At 41.8% G+C, this 12,811-nt stretch overlaps 1 protein-coding gene across 1 annotated transcript in view; it reads left to right on the top strand.

The window, feature by feature from the left end:
- Positions 1–914: 914 nt before the first annotated feature.
- The window catches only part of LOC125462801 (maternal DNA replication licensing factor mcm6-like), a 63,824-nt gene continuing 51,927 nt past the window's right edge, over positions 915–12,811 (top strand). Inside the window, 3 exon segments of the mRNA XM_059641122.1 lie at positions 915–1,015; positions 9,129–9,275; positions 10,200–10,310. Of these exon segments, the coding sequence (XP_059497105.1) occupies positions 915–1,015; positions 9,129–9,275; positions 10,200–10,310 (359 nt within the window).

The raw sequence follows: 12,811 nt of genomic DNA, 5'->3' as shown, positions 1-12,811 counted from the left end.
GTGGGACTGGGAGATGTGGAGAGATCAAGACAAGGAGAGAGAGAGAAATTGAGATGAGGGAGACAGAGAGAGATTGGGATGGGGATGTGGGAAGAAGTAGAATGAGCACATATGTGTAGTTCTCCACAGTTGACAGTGTCAGCAAACATGATCTTATTTTGAACTATCCTCTTTAATTCCTTCCGCTTTAACTCCACTTCATTCCTTTGGCCATCTGCAGGAGTTTGCGGTGGAGTTGGTGGAACAGCTAACTTGGGGGAAACATCCTGTTGCATCTAGTGCAGGAAAGCAATTGCTAAGTGCAGGTTTGACCGTAGTGGACAATTGTTCCAGCTACCTGCCTCTTTTCCATTGGATATTTTGGAGCTTGGGTCGCTGGAGAGGGAGTATGTGATGTTTACTTGAAGTTTTCCACATGTGATGATCTCTGGGAATGTAGGAGTAAAAGTAACCAGTAAAACAATAGATAAAGTCACCATAGACCGACCAGACTCATTAGAGAACTGAGGAAGGGCCACTTTACCCAAAGTAATAACTCTGATTTCTCTCCACACATGCTGCCAGCCCTGTTGAGCTTTTCCAGCAATTTCTGTTTTTGTTTCTAATTTACAGCATCCACAGTTCGATTGGTTTCTAACCTGTGATTACAGCAAACACAATTACGATTTTGTTTTATCAGTAAAATCCATGGTTGTGTCTTTTCAAGTGAAAAGATTTGTGCTTCCAATTACTGATTGAATTAATTTAATGTTTAACCCAAAGAGTAAAGTTTCTCTCGCCATTGGCCAGTACTCGCACATTTCAAATGTTACAAACGGTTTTGCAGCTGCGGCCAATGGGATTTCTCCAGGAGCGGGAGGTTTGATCTGCTGTTGGTCAGTGCGGGGTTCAGGGTGAATTGTCTCTAAGGAGCTATGGATTTGGGTCAGGTTCTGGCAGATAATGCCGCGAAGCAGCAAGTTAAGGATGAGCTGGCTGAAAAGTGCCAGAAACTTTTCTCAGAATTTTTAGAAGTGTAAGTGCTAACCAAGTGATTGAACTTGGTAGAGGGCGTTTAAGATTGGTTGCGCTTTTAAATTTTAGATCTTGTGATATTTTAACAAATGCATAAATAATTCTGCCGACCTAGGGATAGCTGTATGGTTAACTACACTTTGTTTGCTTAACTTGCACTTGCAATAACTTTTGTAGTTACGAAATACGATCATTTGATATTTCACGGCGGAATAAAGCATGATTATCCTGCGGTGCACACTGTTGATGATAGCGATGCATTATTAAATAACTAGCCGCCCCCGGAAGAAGCATGTTTTCACAGTATAATACTGTAATTATGCTAAATTTACATTACTAAAGTGGTAGCTTTTAAAGAGAAGTTCTTTACTTTCTCCAGTTTCGAGGAAAGGATCACATTTCCTACTGATTGATGTTGTTTTTAATCTGCAGTTAGCTTGAGTAAATGGTCTCATCTATTTGTATTCAGCTTTCCTGATCCGTCAACGTTTCTACCTTCTACAGAAAAATATTTCAGAGCATCTCACAAGAAGATGGGTGAATGTAATGTTATTTTAGTTTAAGTCTCAGCTGGGACCCAATGTATGTGGATAACAATAATGGAATGTAACTGTTTAAAGAATGTGATCAGAGATATATTAAGCTCACTGCGAAGCCTCTTCCAGGGATGCCTAACCTGAAGAAGTTACCCTCCTCCCTCCGGACCAACCTCAGGGAATCTCTCTCCCACTGCAACTCTCTTGCAATCTCTTCGGCTCCATCTTCAGTCCGCCTCCCCCTCTCTCCCTATTTATTCCAGTTCCCTCACCCCATCCCCGTCTCTGATGAAGGGTCTAGGCCCGAAACGTCAGCTTTTGTGCTCCTGAGATGCTGCTTGGCCTGCTGTGTTCATCCAGCTCCACACTATTATCTTGTGTAAAGAATGTGTCTTTTTAAAGGCTAGATATTCAGTGGGATATAGTACAAACAATTATAAGCCAGAGTATCACTTTGCAATTTTCTAAAAAAAAGGCCATTTATGGTTTAAGTTTTTGAATCTTATTTTACCAGCCGTGTCTGTAAGTGTGTAACTTACAGGTAAAAGTAAAGGTTATTAATGCGTAGACCAGCTAGCAGTTGAGAAGCGTGAGTCTTGACGTATTTCCAGCATCTCGTACTGTGACATTGAAACACATGCCTCGTATGCAATAATACGTAACTTTTCAGTAATTTTGTCACTGCATTATGAACCCATAATTGGTGAATGATCTTAAACACAAGTTTGCATAAACAAACTGCATGTTTGTCGCTTCTACTCTTCCCTTTGCTCTATTCTATCCCGTTAAACATTTACTTTATATTTAATAAACGTAGAAAGTGCTGGAGAAATTCATCAGGTCTGCCAGCATCTGCGGCGATAGAAGAAAAGAGCGAAGGTTTTGAGTCTATTTTTGGAACCTTTAATTACAGTTTTCAGTTTAAAAGCCATTCGATGACGCTTCATTTAAGGACATAAATGCAACTATTAAGATGTTATTTGATCGTCTTAACAAGAGAAAAATTGTCCAGCGCGCTTTCATTTTGTAATTATTTTGCCATCTTTGTAGCTTTGCCTCGGGAATAATCTTAAAAGTTCTCAATTCAATGAATCATCATGTCCAACGTAGATGCTGTTAAATACCTGCTCTATTTGTGCCCATCCCTTGCCACCCCACTTATTAAAAACAAAAGCTATTTAAAAGCTGGATCATTCAACACTATTTAGCATTTCTTAAATTGTTCATTAGCTCAATAGAATTGAGTATATTTGGGTCAGAGATTGTTTGATTTGTAGCGACTATGGAAGTTAGAACTGAGCTATAAAATATGCTGGAATAATGGAAGTGCTTTGAAAAGACAAATGTCCTTCTTTCGTAATTATTGGATATGCTTATGTTTCCTTAGCTTTTCTTTCTCTGTGCGCTTTCCCATTTAATTTTACCTCCATAGTCCTGGATGTTCAAGAAGCAGTTCAAGTAGTGATTTAGTGAAGACCTTTTTAAAGTTGAAAAACAATGGGCCAAAGTCCAGGAGTCCAAGTAAATTGTCCCAGTGATTCAAGGGTGTAGAATAATGAGGCACAAATACAAAGTTAAATGTAAAAGTTTTTGGATGCAAACTTGGTAAAATGTTATCATGCAGAAGATGTGAAGTCTAGTGCTGCAGTTAGTGATTGCTTTGCTTTTCCGAGATACCATCAGTTCTGAGGAAAGGTTACCAGATGCAAAACATTAACTCTGATTTCTCTGCACAGATGCTGCCAGACCTGCTGAGCTTTTCCGGCAATTTATGTTTGTTTCTGATTTAAAGCATCTGCAGTTCTTTCAGTTTCTATTTAGCATTCACTGGGTTGGAAAAGGGGATAAAGAAATAGTTCTAGGAACGGGGTAGGAACGTTGGATTAGATCTACAATTTATATTGAGATAAAATGCTAATGTGATTTGTTTGAGCTGAATGATCTGTTCCACGTTGCAATTTAAAAACTATTTCAGGGAACTAGAGCAGATGGAATAATTTTAAAATTGGTGTAATGGTCATATCAGCAATTCACCTCATGTTTAATAATTTTGAGGGAAATTGAGGTTTAAAAGAGAGGACTGGGTATGATCGAATATGAATAAAGGAAGATATTAATTTTATTGTAGGTACAGAGTGAAAGAAAAACTGAGCTCTAGAATCTTTTGATATGATCTGGGATGTAAACATAAATTTGCTATATGTATAGATGTTGTTAAAGTACTAAATGGAAGCATTTCCTCCAAGAATTTCAGTGCTGGAGTTTGTCTGTGTATTTGGAAACTCATTTTTATGCAAAAGTCTTTTACGGTAAGATTTTACTGGTGATAATGTTTTATGAGGAGATTATACCGGAGAAAATTCAACTCTTGAATGTAGGACAGGATGCAGGGGAATTGTTGGCTTGAAGTCAGGTAAGGATGTGCCATATGTTCTTTGTGTGATATCGTTACGTGATTGCAAGTTACAACTAAGCTGATAAATTACTGTCATCACTGGCATATGTTTTTAACTCTGCGCAATACGCTATTTGCATCTGAAGAAGCACTTGTAAGGAAGAGCTGGTCCATTACACTGTCCAGGTTCTGATATTGTACAAGAAGATAGGGAACAATATCAACCAGCGCCCAACAAAGTAAGATTATCAGAAGATAATAAAATGTGAGGCTGGATGAACACAGCAGGCCAAGCAGCATCTCAGGAGCACAAAAGCTGACGTTTCGGGCCTAGACCCTTCATCAGATCTGATGAAGGGTCTAGGCCCAAAACGTCAGCTTTTGTGCTCCTGAGATGCTGCTTGGCCTGCTGTGTTCATCCAGCCTCACATTTTATTATCTTGGAATCTCCAGCATCTGCAGTTCCCATTATCTCTGATAAGATTATCAGAAGGGTGTTTGGGAGTGACACTCACTTTAAAGCATTGGCTAAAATCTGTTGCTTGGGTTGGGAGTGAGATTGTTGATTTGCTCGCAAAGCTGGCTTGTTTTGGTTCAGATGTTTCGTCACCATGCTAGGTGACATAATCAATGGATGCTCTAATGAAGCGATGTTATTCTACTCCACTTGGAATTTATACTATTCGGTCCCTTCTGGTGAGTACTGTCATTTTCCGGTTTTGATCTGTGTGTGTTTATACATGGGGTCAAATGCTAAATGTTTTTTGATTAAGTATGGGTGGAGAACCGTGTCTCTAGGAATTCCCATGCATGTCTACTTTTGGCTTGGACTACTGTGGTTATAGCCATATGGCTAACCATAGTAGCCCAAGCCAAACACAGACTGTTTTTATGTTAACACGACAGGACTCATAATCCTGAGGCTCCAGTCTGGCTTATTTGTGGCTCCAGACACACAGCGATGTGGTTGATTCTTAAATGTCATTTTGAAATGGCTTAATAAATTACACGATTCAAGGACAATTAGGGATAAGAAACAAATGATGAACTTGCACATGACATCCACGTCGCTTGATAGAATGAAGAATAACCGGTAAGAAAGTTTGGCTGCCCCTCCATCTAGTGGTAGACTAGGGATATTGCAGGAGCTGCGCAACACTCTCTAAACGCACACACACACACACCCATAAATCTATGGGGTGAATCATTTCTCCCAAGATTTTTGTATGTTTGCACGTACATTCTATTTTGTTCAAAAAAAGGTTGTTGTCCCAGTCGGTCAGTGTGGCAACTTGTAAACTGCTGCTTTCAGGATAAAACCCACCTGATTATAGGATAAAACTCTTGAGACAGATTCTGAGCCAAGCCTCACACCAGCAATTCAGTGTTTGACCTGAGATGTATATTACTATCGGTCTGCGTGATTGTAATGGCAGCACAGCACTGACATTGATTTTATAAACACTTTACACGCTGTCTGACACTCTTGGTCACCAACAGAGGCTTAGTATCTGATACGCCACTCACACCAGTTGTACGATCTTTTGAACTCTCAGCCATTGATTTTTCTGCCTATAAACTGTGTCTGTGCACCTTGCTGTCTCACTGCACCTGACAAAGGGATTGTGCTCCGAGAGCTTACGCGATTTCAAATAAACCTGTTGGACAACAACCTGGTGACTTCTGACAATATGTTAAAGGTTTCTCAGATCCTGGGGATTGCAAAGCAGCATATTCTGCCTACTGACAGGCTTTGGCCTTTTTGTAAAAACTGGATGTGGCCACAAGCGCGATGCAACAGAGGTGACCGTACCAGAGATTCAGCTAGAAATCTGAGGTGGTGTCTTGCCACACTTGACATTGGAAGCCTGAGCGTAAACTTTCTTTTTCCCTTTAATTTGAATGACCTTGCTTGGTTTACTTTTGCAGAGTATCTGCAATTGATGCCCAAGCCAAAAACCTGTTCTGCGGTTTAATAAATCTCACTGAAAAGAAATCCCTCAAACATCTGATTAGGTCTGGGCTTGTGCAGTTATAATTTAGTCTCTAGGTCTTCTCCAGTCTATCTAACTTTAGTGTACACTAATATTGTTTTTAGCTATTTTGTTACGATGAACATCTGAATTGTAGCTATATGTTAAAATGTACTTAACATTTAAATTTCAAAAACATTTGTTAGCTGGGCAAGAAGAACTAATCCCAACCCTGCAAAAAATGGTGCCTATAAAATTCGAATGACACATGTAGCTGACTAAGGTAAACATTGCATGTTTTGGCTTGCAGCCGATGACATGTTTAGGCCCACTCCAGTCTCCTTTTACTGATATCTAGCTGGGTGGATTTGCTATCACCTAGTTCGATTGCCTGTCTATCCCTGAAAAGACAATTGCCCACATTAAGCCAAAATATTGCCTGTAATATGTGATGTTAGCAGCTTGTGGCTGGGGTGCAGTACTGACAATAACCCTCCTTTCTGAATGTTGTTTTTAAACAACCTGTTTGTACATAATATAACAGACTTCTGGGTCAGGTGATGCTTGAATTTGGGCCTCCTGGCTCAGAAGTAGGGACGCTACCACTGCATCACAAAAGCCCTCTTTTTGCTCTTAACTGCTAAATTTGTTTTTTTTTATTTTAAACAGCCCCCAGTGAGATATTGTCATAGAAGCTTAACATTAATGGAAAATGTATCAAATTAATACTGCCTGTAGTGAAGATGCACCTCAGCATTGGCAGTGCCCACTGGCCTCTAAAGATCTCTATCGTGCCAGTGACCACCACCTGCTCTCTTGATGCATACCCAAGTGTGGGTGTAATGATGAAGATGGGCAGATGGACAGGTGCAATGACCTCACCATGCCTGGTTGCAGGACGCTGGGAAGATGTTTTAATAAACCTGTTCAAAGATGTTATAACACACATTTGGAGCAGGTGGGATTTGAACCTGTCTCAAAGAAAGGCACACTACCACTGCACCACAAGAGCTCCCAGGTCCTGGGTATATAGGGGACGCAACGGACTATGATACTATCGCTAAACTGTTAATCCAGAGACCCCAATAATGTTCTGGCGACCTGAGTTCGAATCCCACCATGGCAGATGGTGGAATTTGAATTCGATAAATATCTGGAATTAAGAATCTAATGATGACTGTGAATCCATTGTTGATTGTTGGAAAAACCCATCTGCGTCACTGATGTCCTTTAGGGGAAGAAACTGCCATCCTTACCTGGTCTGGCCTACATGTGACTCCAGACCCACAGCAATGTGGTTGACTCTTAACTGCCCTGTAGGCAATTAGGGATGGGCAATAAATGCGGCCTGACCAGCAACACCCTCATCCTATGAGTGAATTAAAAGAAAAAGGCTCTGTTCAATTAACAGTGGTGGATGAATCACTCAATTCTTGATGAAGCCATTGGTTTTAACAAAAAGTTGTGACTTCTTGCATGATAGCAAGACACAAATTAAATTGGCTAGCCAGGCATAATTCTAGTTCATGTTAACAGGCATCAGTGATGACATGTCTGACTTGATTAGGATTCCAATGAGAACACTATCAGGCTGAATGGTACCCAATGCCACCTCCGACATTACCCTTTTCACAACTGTTACCTTGCCATGTTTGGCATTAATGGTTTGCCTTCCAACTGCTACACCGTTACCTCTTTGGTCATCCAAAGATCTATCATTGGTCCCTTCCTTTTCCTCATGTAAACTCTCCCCTGGAGGCTATCTAGAAACATTGTTTCAGTTTTCACTTTATGGACCAAACCCCCTCAGGACATGTCAAGGAGATAGCCTAAACCCTAACTTTTTAATATTTTACAGGCAATTGCCAGGTGTTGCATTTTAGATGCAATTCAATTGGACAAACCATGAAGCTTGAAGCAAAACGTAATTTATTAAAAGATTACAGTTAAAATACAGACAACATAAAAATAGAAGAAAAGAATGAGCTTAACTATAACTTTATCGAATTGCTTAACAAAACATTAAACTACTGACTAACTGTTAGAATGTTGAAACATCCCAAAAGCGTCCCCTTGGCAAAGGTAAAGTCAGTAAGAGAGATTGTCTCACATACAAACCTAGCAGCAGGAAGAGAACCCCAGCCTGTAGCTGTAACAGCTTCCAAATCCAGCTTCAAGACCCCAGCAACTGCTGAAGGCTAAAACTAAGAAAATCCTTGTTCCGTGGGAGCTTGACCCCACCCATTTAGTCTGCTTCTATGGTTCCAACTTTAAAATAAAACCCCAAGAGCTGACAAACTGTTCATTTTATTGGCTTGACACAGACTGCTCAAGACCTCTGTCTCAACCTCTCTTTGTGGAAAGCTAGCAGGATAAATTACAGCTCTCAAAGCCTTAGTTTCATCACAACATGTACATGGACAAGGCTCAGCTCAACCTCATCACTGATGGTTTTGATCTCTGTCTCTTTTCTTCAATTGTCTGTTATCCAGCATTGGAATAGCAGAAATGTTTTCTGACTAAGTATCGGGAAGACCTGCTTTTGTCTCCAACTCCCAGCTTTGAGATTGAACAAATTTTTTTGCAAGCTTAATGTCGTTTGACTTTGAAATAAGCTCCTAACCACATCCATGCCATCACAAAGACTGCTTATTTCCATCTCCAAAACATCATTCAACTTCGTGCCTGCCTCAGTTCATACGCTGCTGACATCAGTGTCCATGCTTTGGCCTGTGGTCTTGTCTATTCCAATACTGTCCTGGCTGTCCGTCTTACTACCTCAATTTCCTCTAAAGATACTCCTTAAAGTCTACAGCTTGAACCAAAATCCTCCACTCTAATATTTCCCTGTGTAGTTCAGCATCAATTTTTTTGTTTGATAATGCTCCCATGAAATATCTTGGAACATTTAATTATAGTTTCAGTGTTGTATAAATAAATTCTAATGCTGTGGTTATTGCTGATGTTGACGAGATACCATAGATGCTTCAGTTTTTTTTACGCTTAACAGTGAACTGTCAGGCAATGAAAATTGATCTTTGTAAATTTAACCGAAAGGATGTCTGCGTTTTTTAACTACAGAAAAATAAATAAATATTGGCTATCTCCAGATCACAGAGTTGCTGCAGAGCAGAAGGTAGCCATATGAGTTTTGGATTTCTATGCATTGTTTTCTGAGTTTGAATTTTTTAAGACATGTTGTGCTTTCAGATACCAAAGTGCTGATGGGGACGTTAAGTATTTTAAAGATATTAAAGAGCTTATGCGGCCAGAACGGAATACTTTATGTGTGAACTTCACCGACCTAGAATATTATAATCAGCAGCTAGCAACAACCATTCAGGAAGAGTTTTACAGGTTTGAGAGAAAAAAAAAGCTTTTCCTCTGATTACATGTATTATAACAGCAAATTTATGCTCTTTTAGAAGAAATATCAGGCCTTTGACTTGAATAACAAACACCTTGCAGGTTTTGTAGAATAAATAATCACTGTTTTTTATGGAGTTATAAATGAAACATCAACTCTAACATTTATATTTCTCTTTCTAATATCTCAAGAATGTGAGATTGTGGAATGTGACATGTGGCAGCTAAAAGAAGGAAAAAATATTTTTGTCTTTCAGGAAGAACCAAATACACAAATATAAGAATACAATCTGTCCAGTGGTTTGGTTAATCACATCAATAAGTTCTGAATGCTGGGAAATGGGGATATTTTACAGTTGAAGCAAATAAAAGCAAAAACTGTCCTTAATTTATAAGTTTTTTTTTGTAGTAGCTAATTGGAGCTCCTGATAATGAACATGTATTTTGAAAGGAAAATGTAATGAGACTAATTGAATAGCTTCTTCCAAGAACAACATACTCACAATAGGCTGTAAGTTCTCTTTGTGCTGTATGATTCTAAGGAAAGGAGAGCACAGGAGGTTCATTTTTTGAATAAAAGTACTATGATTACTCCATCAAATAACCATTTTCAATTTAAATGGCTTGTTAAAATGAAAAAAACTGCCTTTGACCTTTGGGAGCTAGCGATAGGCATTTATTTTGAAGGATCTGTATCTCAAATGCTCATCTGAGGATCAGGGTTCACTCATTTCGTATGATGAATGGAAAGTGCTTAAGTTTTTAAAAAGGAATATATTGACAGGATCTGGGAAAGGAGATGTTTTGCTGTGCAGCAGAAATGGATGTTCTCCAATGCTGTTGATACTTAAAGGCCGTGAGCCATTATAATAGCCCTAATGTCTATCCATTTTCTGTCCATTTCTGTTGCCCCAGAATTTATCCATATATTTGCCGAGCTGTGCGCAACTTTGCCCAAGATCAAGGAAACATCCCTGCTTCAAAAGAGTTCTATGTGGCTTTTCAAGACTTCCCCACCAGACAGAAGTAAGTAACCTTGCTATTTGTGATAATGGGAACTGCAGATGCTGGAGAATCCAAGGTAATGAAATGTGAGGCTGGATGAACACAGCAGGCCCAGCAGCATCTCAGGAGCACAAAAGCTGACGTTTCGGGCCTAGACCCTTCATCAGAGAGGGGGATGGGGTGAGGGTTCTGGAATAAATAGGGAGAGAGGGGGAAGCGGACCAAAGATGGAGAGAAAAGAAGATAGGTGGACAGGAGAGTATAGGTGGGGAGGTAGGGAGGAGATAGGTCAGTCCAGGGAAGACGGACAGGTCAAGGAGGTGGGATGAGGTTAGTAGGTAGGAGATGGAGGTGCAGCTTGGGGTGGGAGGAAGGGATGGGTGAGAGGAAGAACAGGTTAGGGAGGCAGAGACAGGTTGGACTGGTTTTGGGATGGAGTGGGTGGAGGGGAAGAGCTGGGCTGGTTGTGTGGTGCAGTGGGGGGAGGGGACGAACTGGGCTGGTTTTGGGATGCGGTGGGGGAAGGGGAGATTTTGAAGCTGGTGAAGGCCACATTGATACCATTGGGCTGCAGGGTTCCCAAGCGGAATATGAGTTGCGGTTCCTGCAACCTTCGGGTGGCATCATTGTGGCACTGCAGGAGGCCCATGATGGACATGTCATCTAAAGAATGGGAGGGGGAGTGGAAATGGTTTGCGACTGGGAGGTGTAGTTGTTTATTGCGAACCGAGCAGAGGTGTTCCGCAAAGCGGTCCCCAAGCCTCCGCTTGGTTTCCCCAATGTAGAGGAAGCCACACTGGGTACAGTGGATGCAGTATCCCACATTGGCAGATGTGCAGGTGAACCTCTGCTTAATGTGGAAAGTCATCTTGGGGCCTGGGATAGGGGTGAGGGAGGAGGTGTGGGGACAAGTGTAGCATTTCCTGCGGTTGCAGGGGAAGATGCCGGGTATGGTGGGGTTGGAAGGCAGTGTGGAGCGAACAAGGGAGTCAAGGAGAGAGTGGTCTGTCCGGAAAGCAGACAAGGGTGGGGATGGAAAAATGCCTTGGGTGGTGGGGTCGGATTGTAGATGGCGGAAGTGTCGGAGGACGATGCGTTGTATCCGGAGGTTGGTGGAGTGGTGTGTGAGAACGAGGGGGAATCCTCTTTGGGCGGTTGTGGCGGGGGCGGGGTGTGAGGGATGTGTTGCGGGAAATGCGGGAGACGTGGTCAAGGGCGTTCTCGACCACTGTGGGGGAAAGTTGCGGTCCTTGAAGAACTTGGACATCTGGGATGTGCGGGAGTGGAATGCCTCATCGTGGGAGCAGATGCGGCGGAGGCGGAGGAATTGGGAATAGGGGATGGAATTTTTGCAGGAGGGTGGGAGGGAGGAGGTGTATTCTAGGTAGCTGTGCGAGTCGGTGGGCTTGAAATGGACATCAGTTCTATCTCCTTCCCAAAATCCACAAACCTGCCTGCCCTGGTCGACCCATCGTCTCAGCCTGCTCCTGCCCCACCGAACTCATCTCCACCTATCTGGACTCCATTTTCTCCCCTTTGGTCCAGGAACTCCCTACCTGCGTCCGTGACACCACCCACGCCCTCCACCTCCTCCAGGACTTTCAATTCCCTGGCCCCCAACACCTCATATTCACCATGGACGTCCAGTCCCTGTACACCTGCATTCCGCATGGAGATGGCCTCAAGGCCCTCCGCTTCTTCATGTCCCACAGGCCCGACCAGTCCCCCTCCACCGACACTCTCATCCGCCTAACTGAACTCGTCCTCACACACAACAGCTTCTCTTTTGACTCCTCCCACTTCCTACAGACTAAGGGGGTGGCCATGGGCACCCCGCATGGGCCCCAGCTATGCCTGCCTCTTTGTAGGTTACGTGGAACAGTCCCTCTTCCGCACCTACACAGGCCCCAAACCCCACCTCTTCCTCCGGTACATTGATGACTGTATCGGCGCCGCCTGTTGCTCCTGAAAGTATGGCTGCTGGGAATTTCTACTTTGTGTTCTGTTGTAAGATGAATCATCACCAGTGCTTATGTTGTAGGTGCTTAGGGTAGATTTGCTATCACCATCCTCTTTCCTGGTGGGGAGAAAGTCTAGTACCTGGTCTGGTGTCTAGTTAATGACTGCTTGGTTTACTCTGGTAATGGAAAACCACCTGGTATGCTATTGAGAAATGTTTTGAACAATTATTATGAGTGGTGCATAATGTGTATTCCTTAACATTAACCCTTTATATCCCTTGACGCATTGTAGAGCTTCCACAAAGTTCCAAAGAATAAAATACCACAGCTGGTTACAGTAAGCACACATCATTAGTTTCAATATCCATCTGTTTAATGTGGGAGTAAAATAGAAATAAAATGTTATATTCAACTTTAACTTATGCACACCTCTGTGTTCAAGGTTCTAACACATTATTACCTGCAAATGTAAAACCATTACTTAAAAAACACAATCCCTTTGCGGGATAATACTAAAGAAACAATGCATTTGTACACAAATATGTTTAGACCAATCAAATT

This window comes from Stegostoma tigrinum, chromosome 2, assembly GCF_030684315.1.
Source record: "Stegostoma tigrinum isolate sSteTig4 chromosome 2, sSteTig4.hap1, whole genome shotgun sequence".
Lineage (NCBI taxonomy): Eukaryota > Metazoa > Chordata > Chondrichthyes > Orectolobiformes > Stegostomatidae > Stegostoma > Stegostoma tigrinum.
This window is presented reverse-complemented; position numbering and strand designations above follow the sequence as displayed.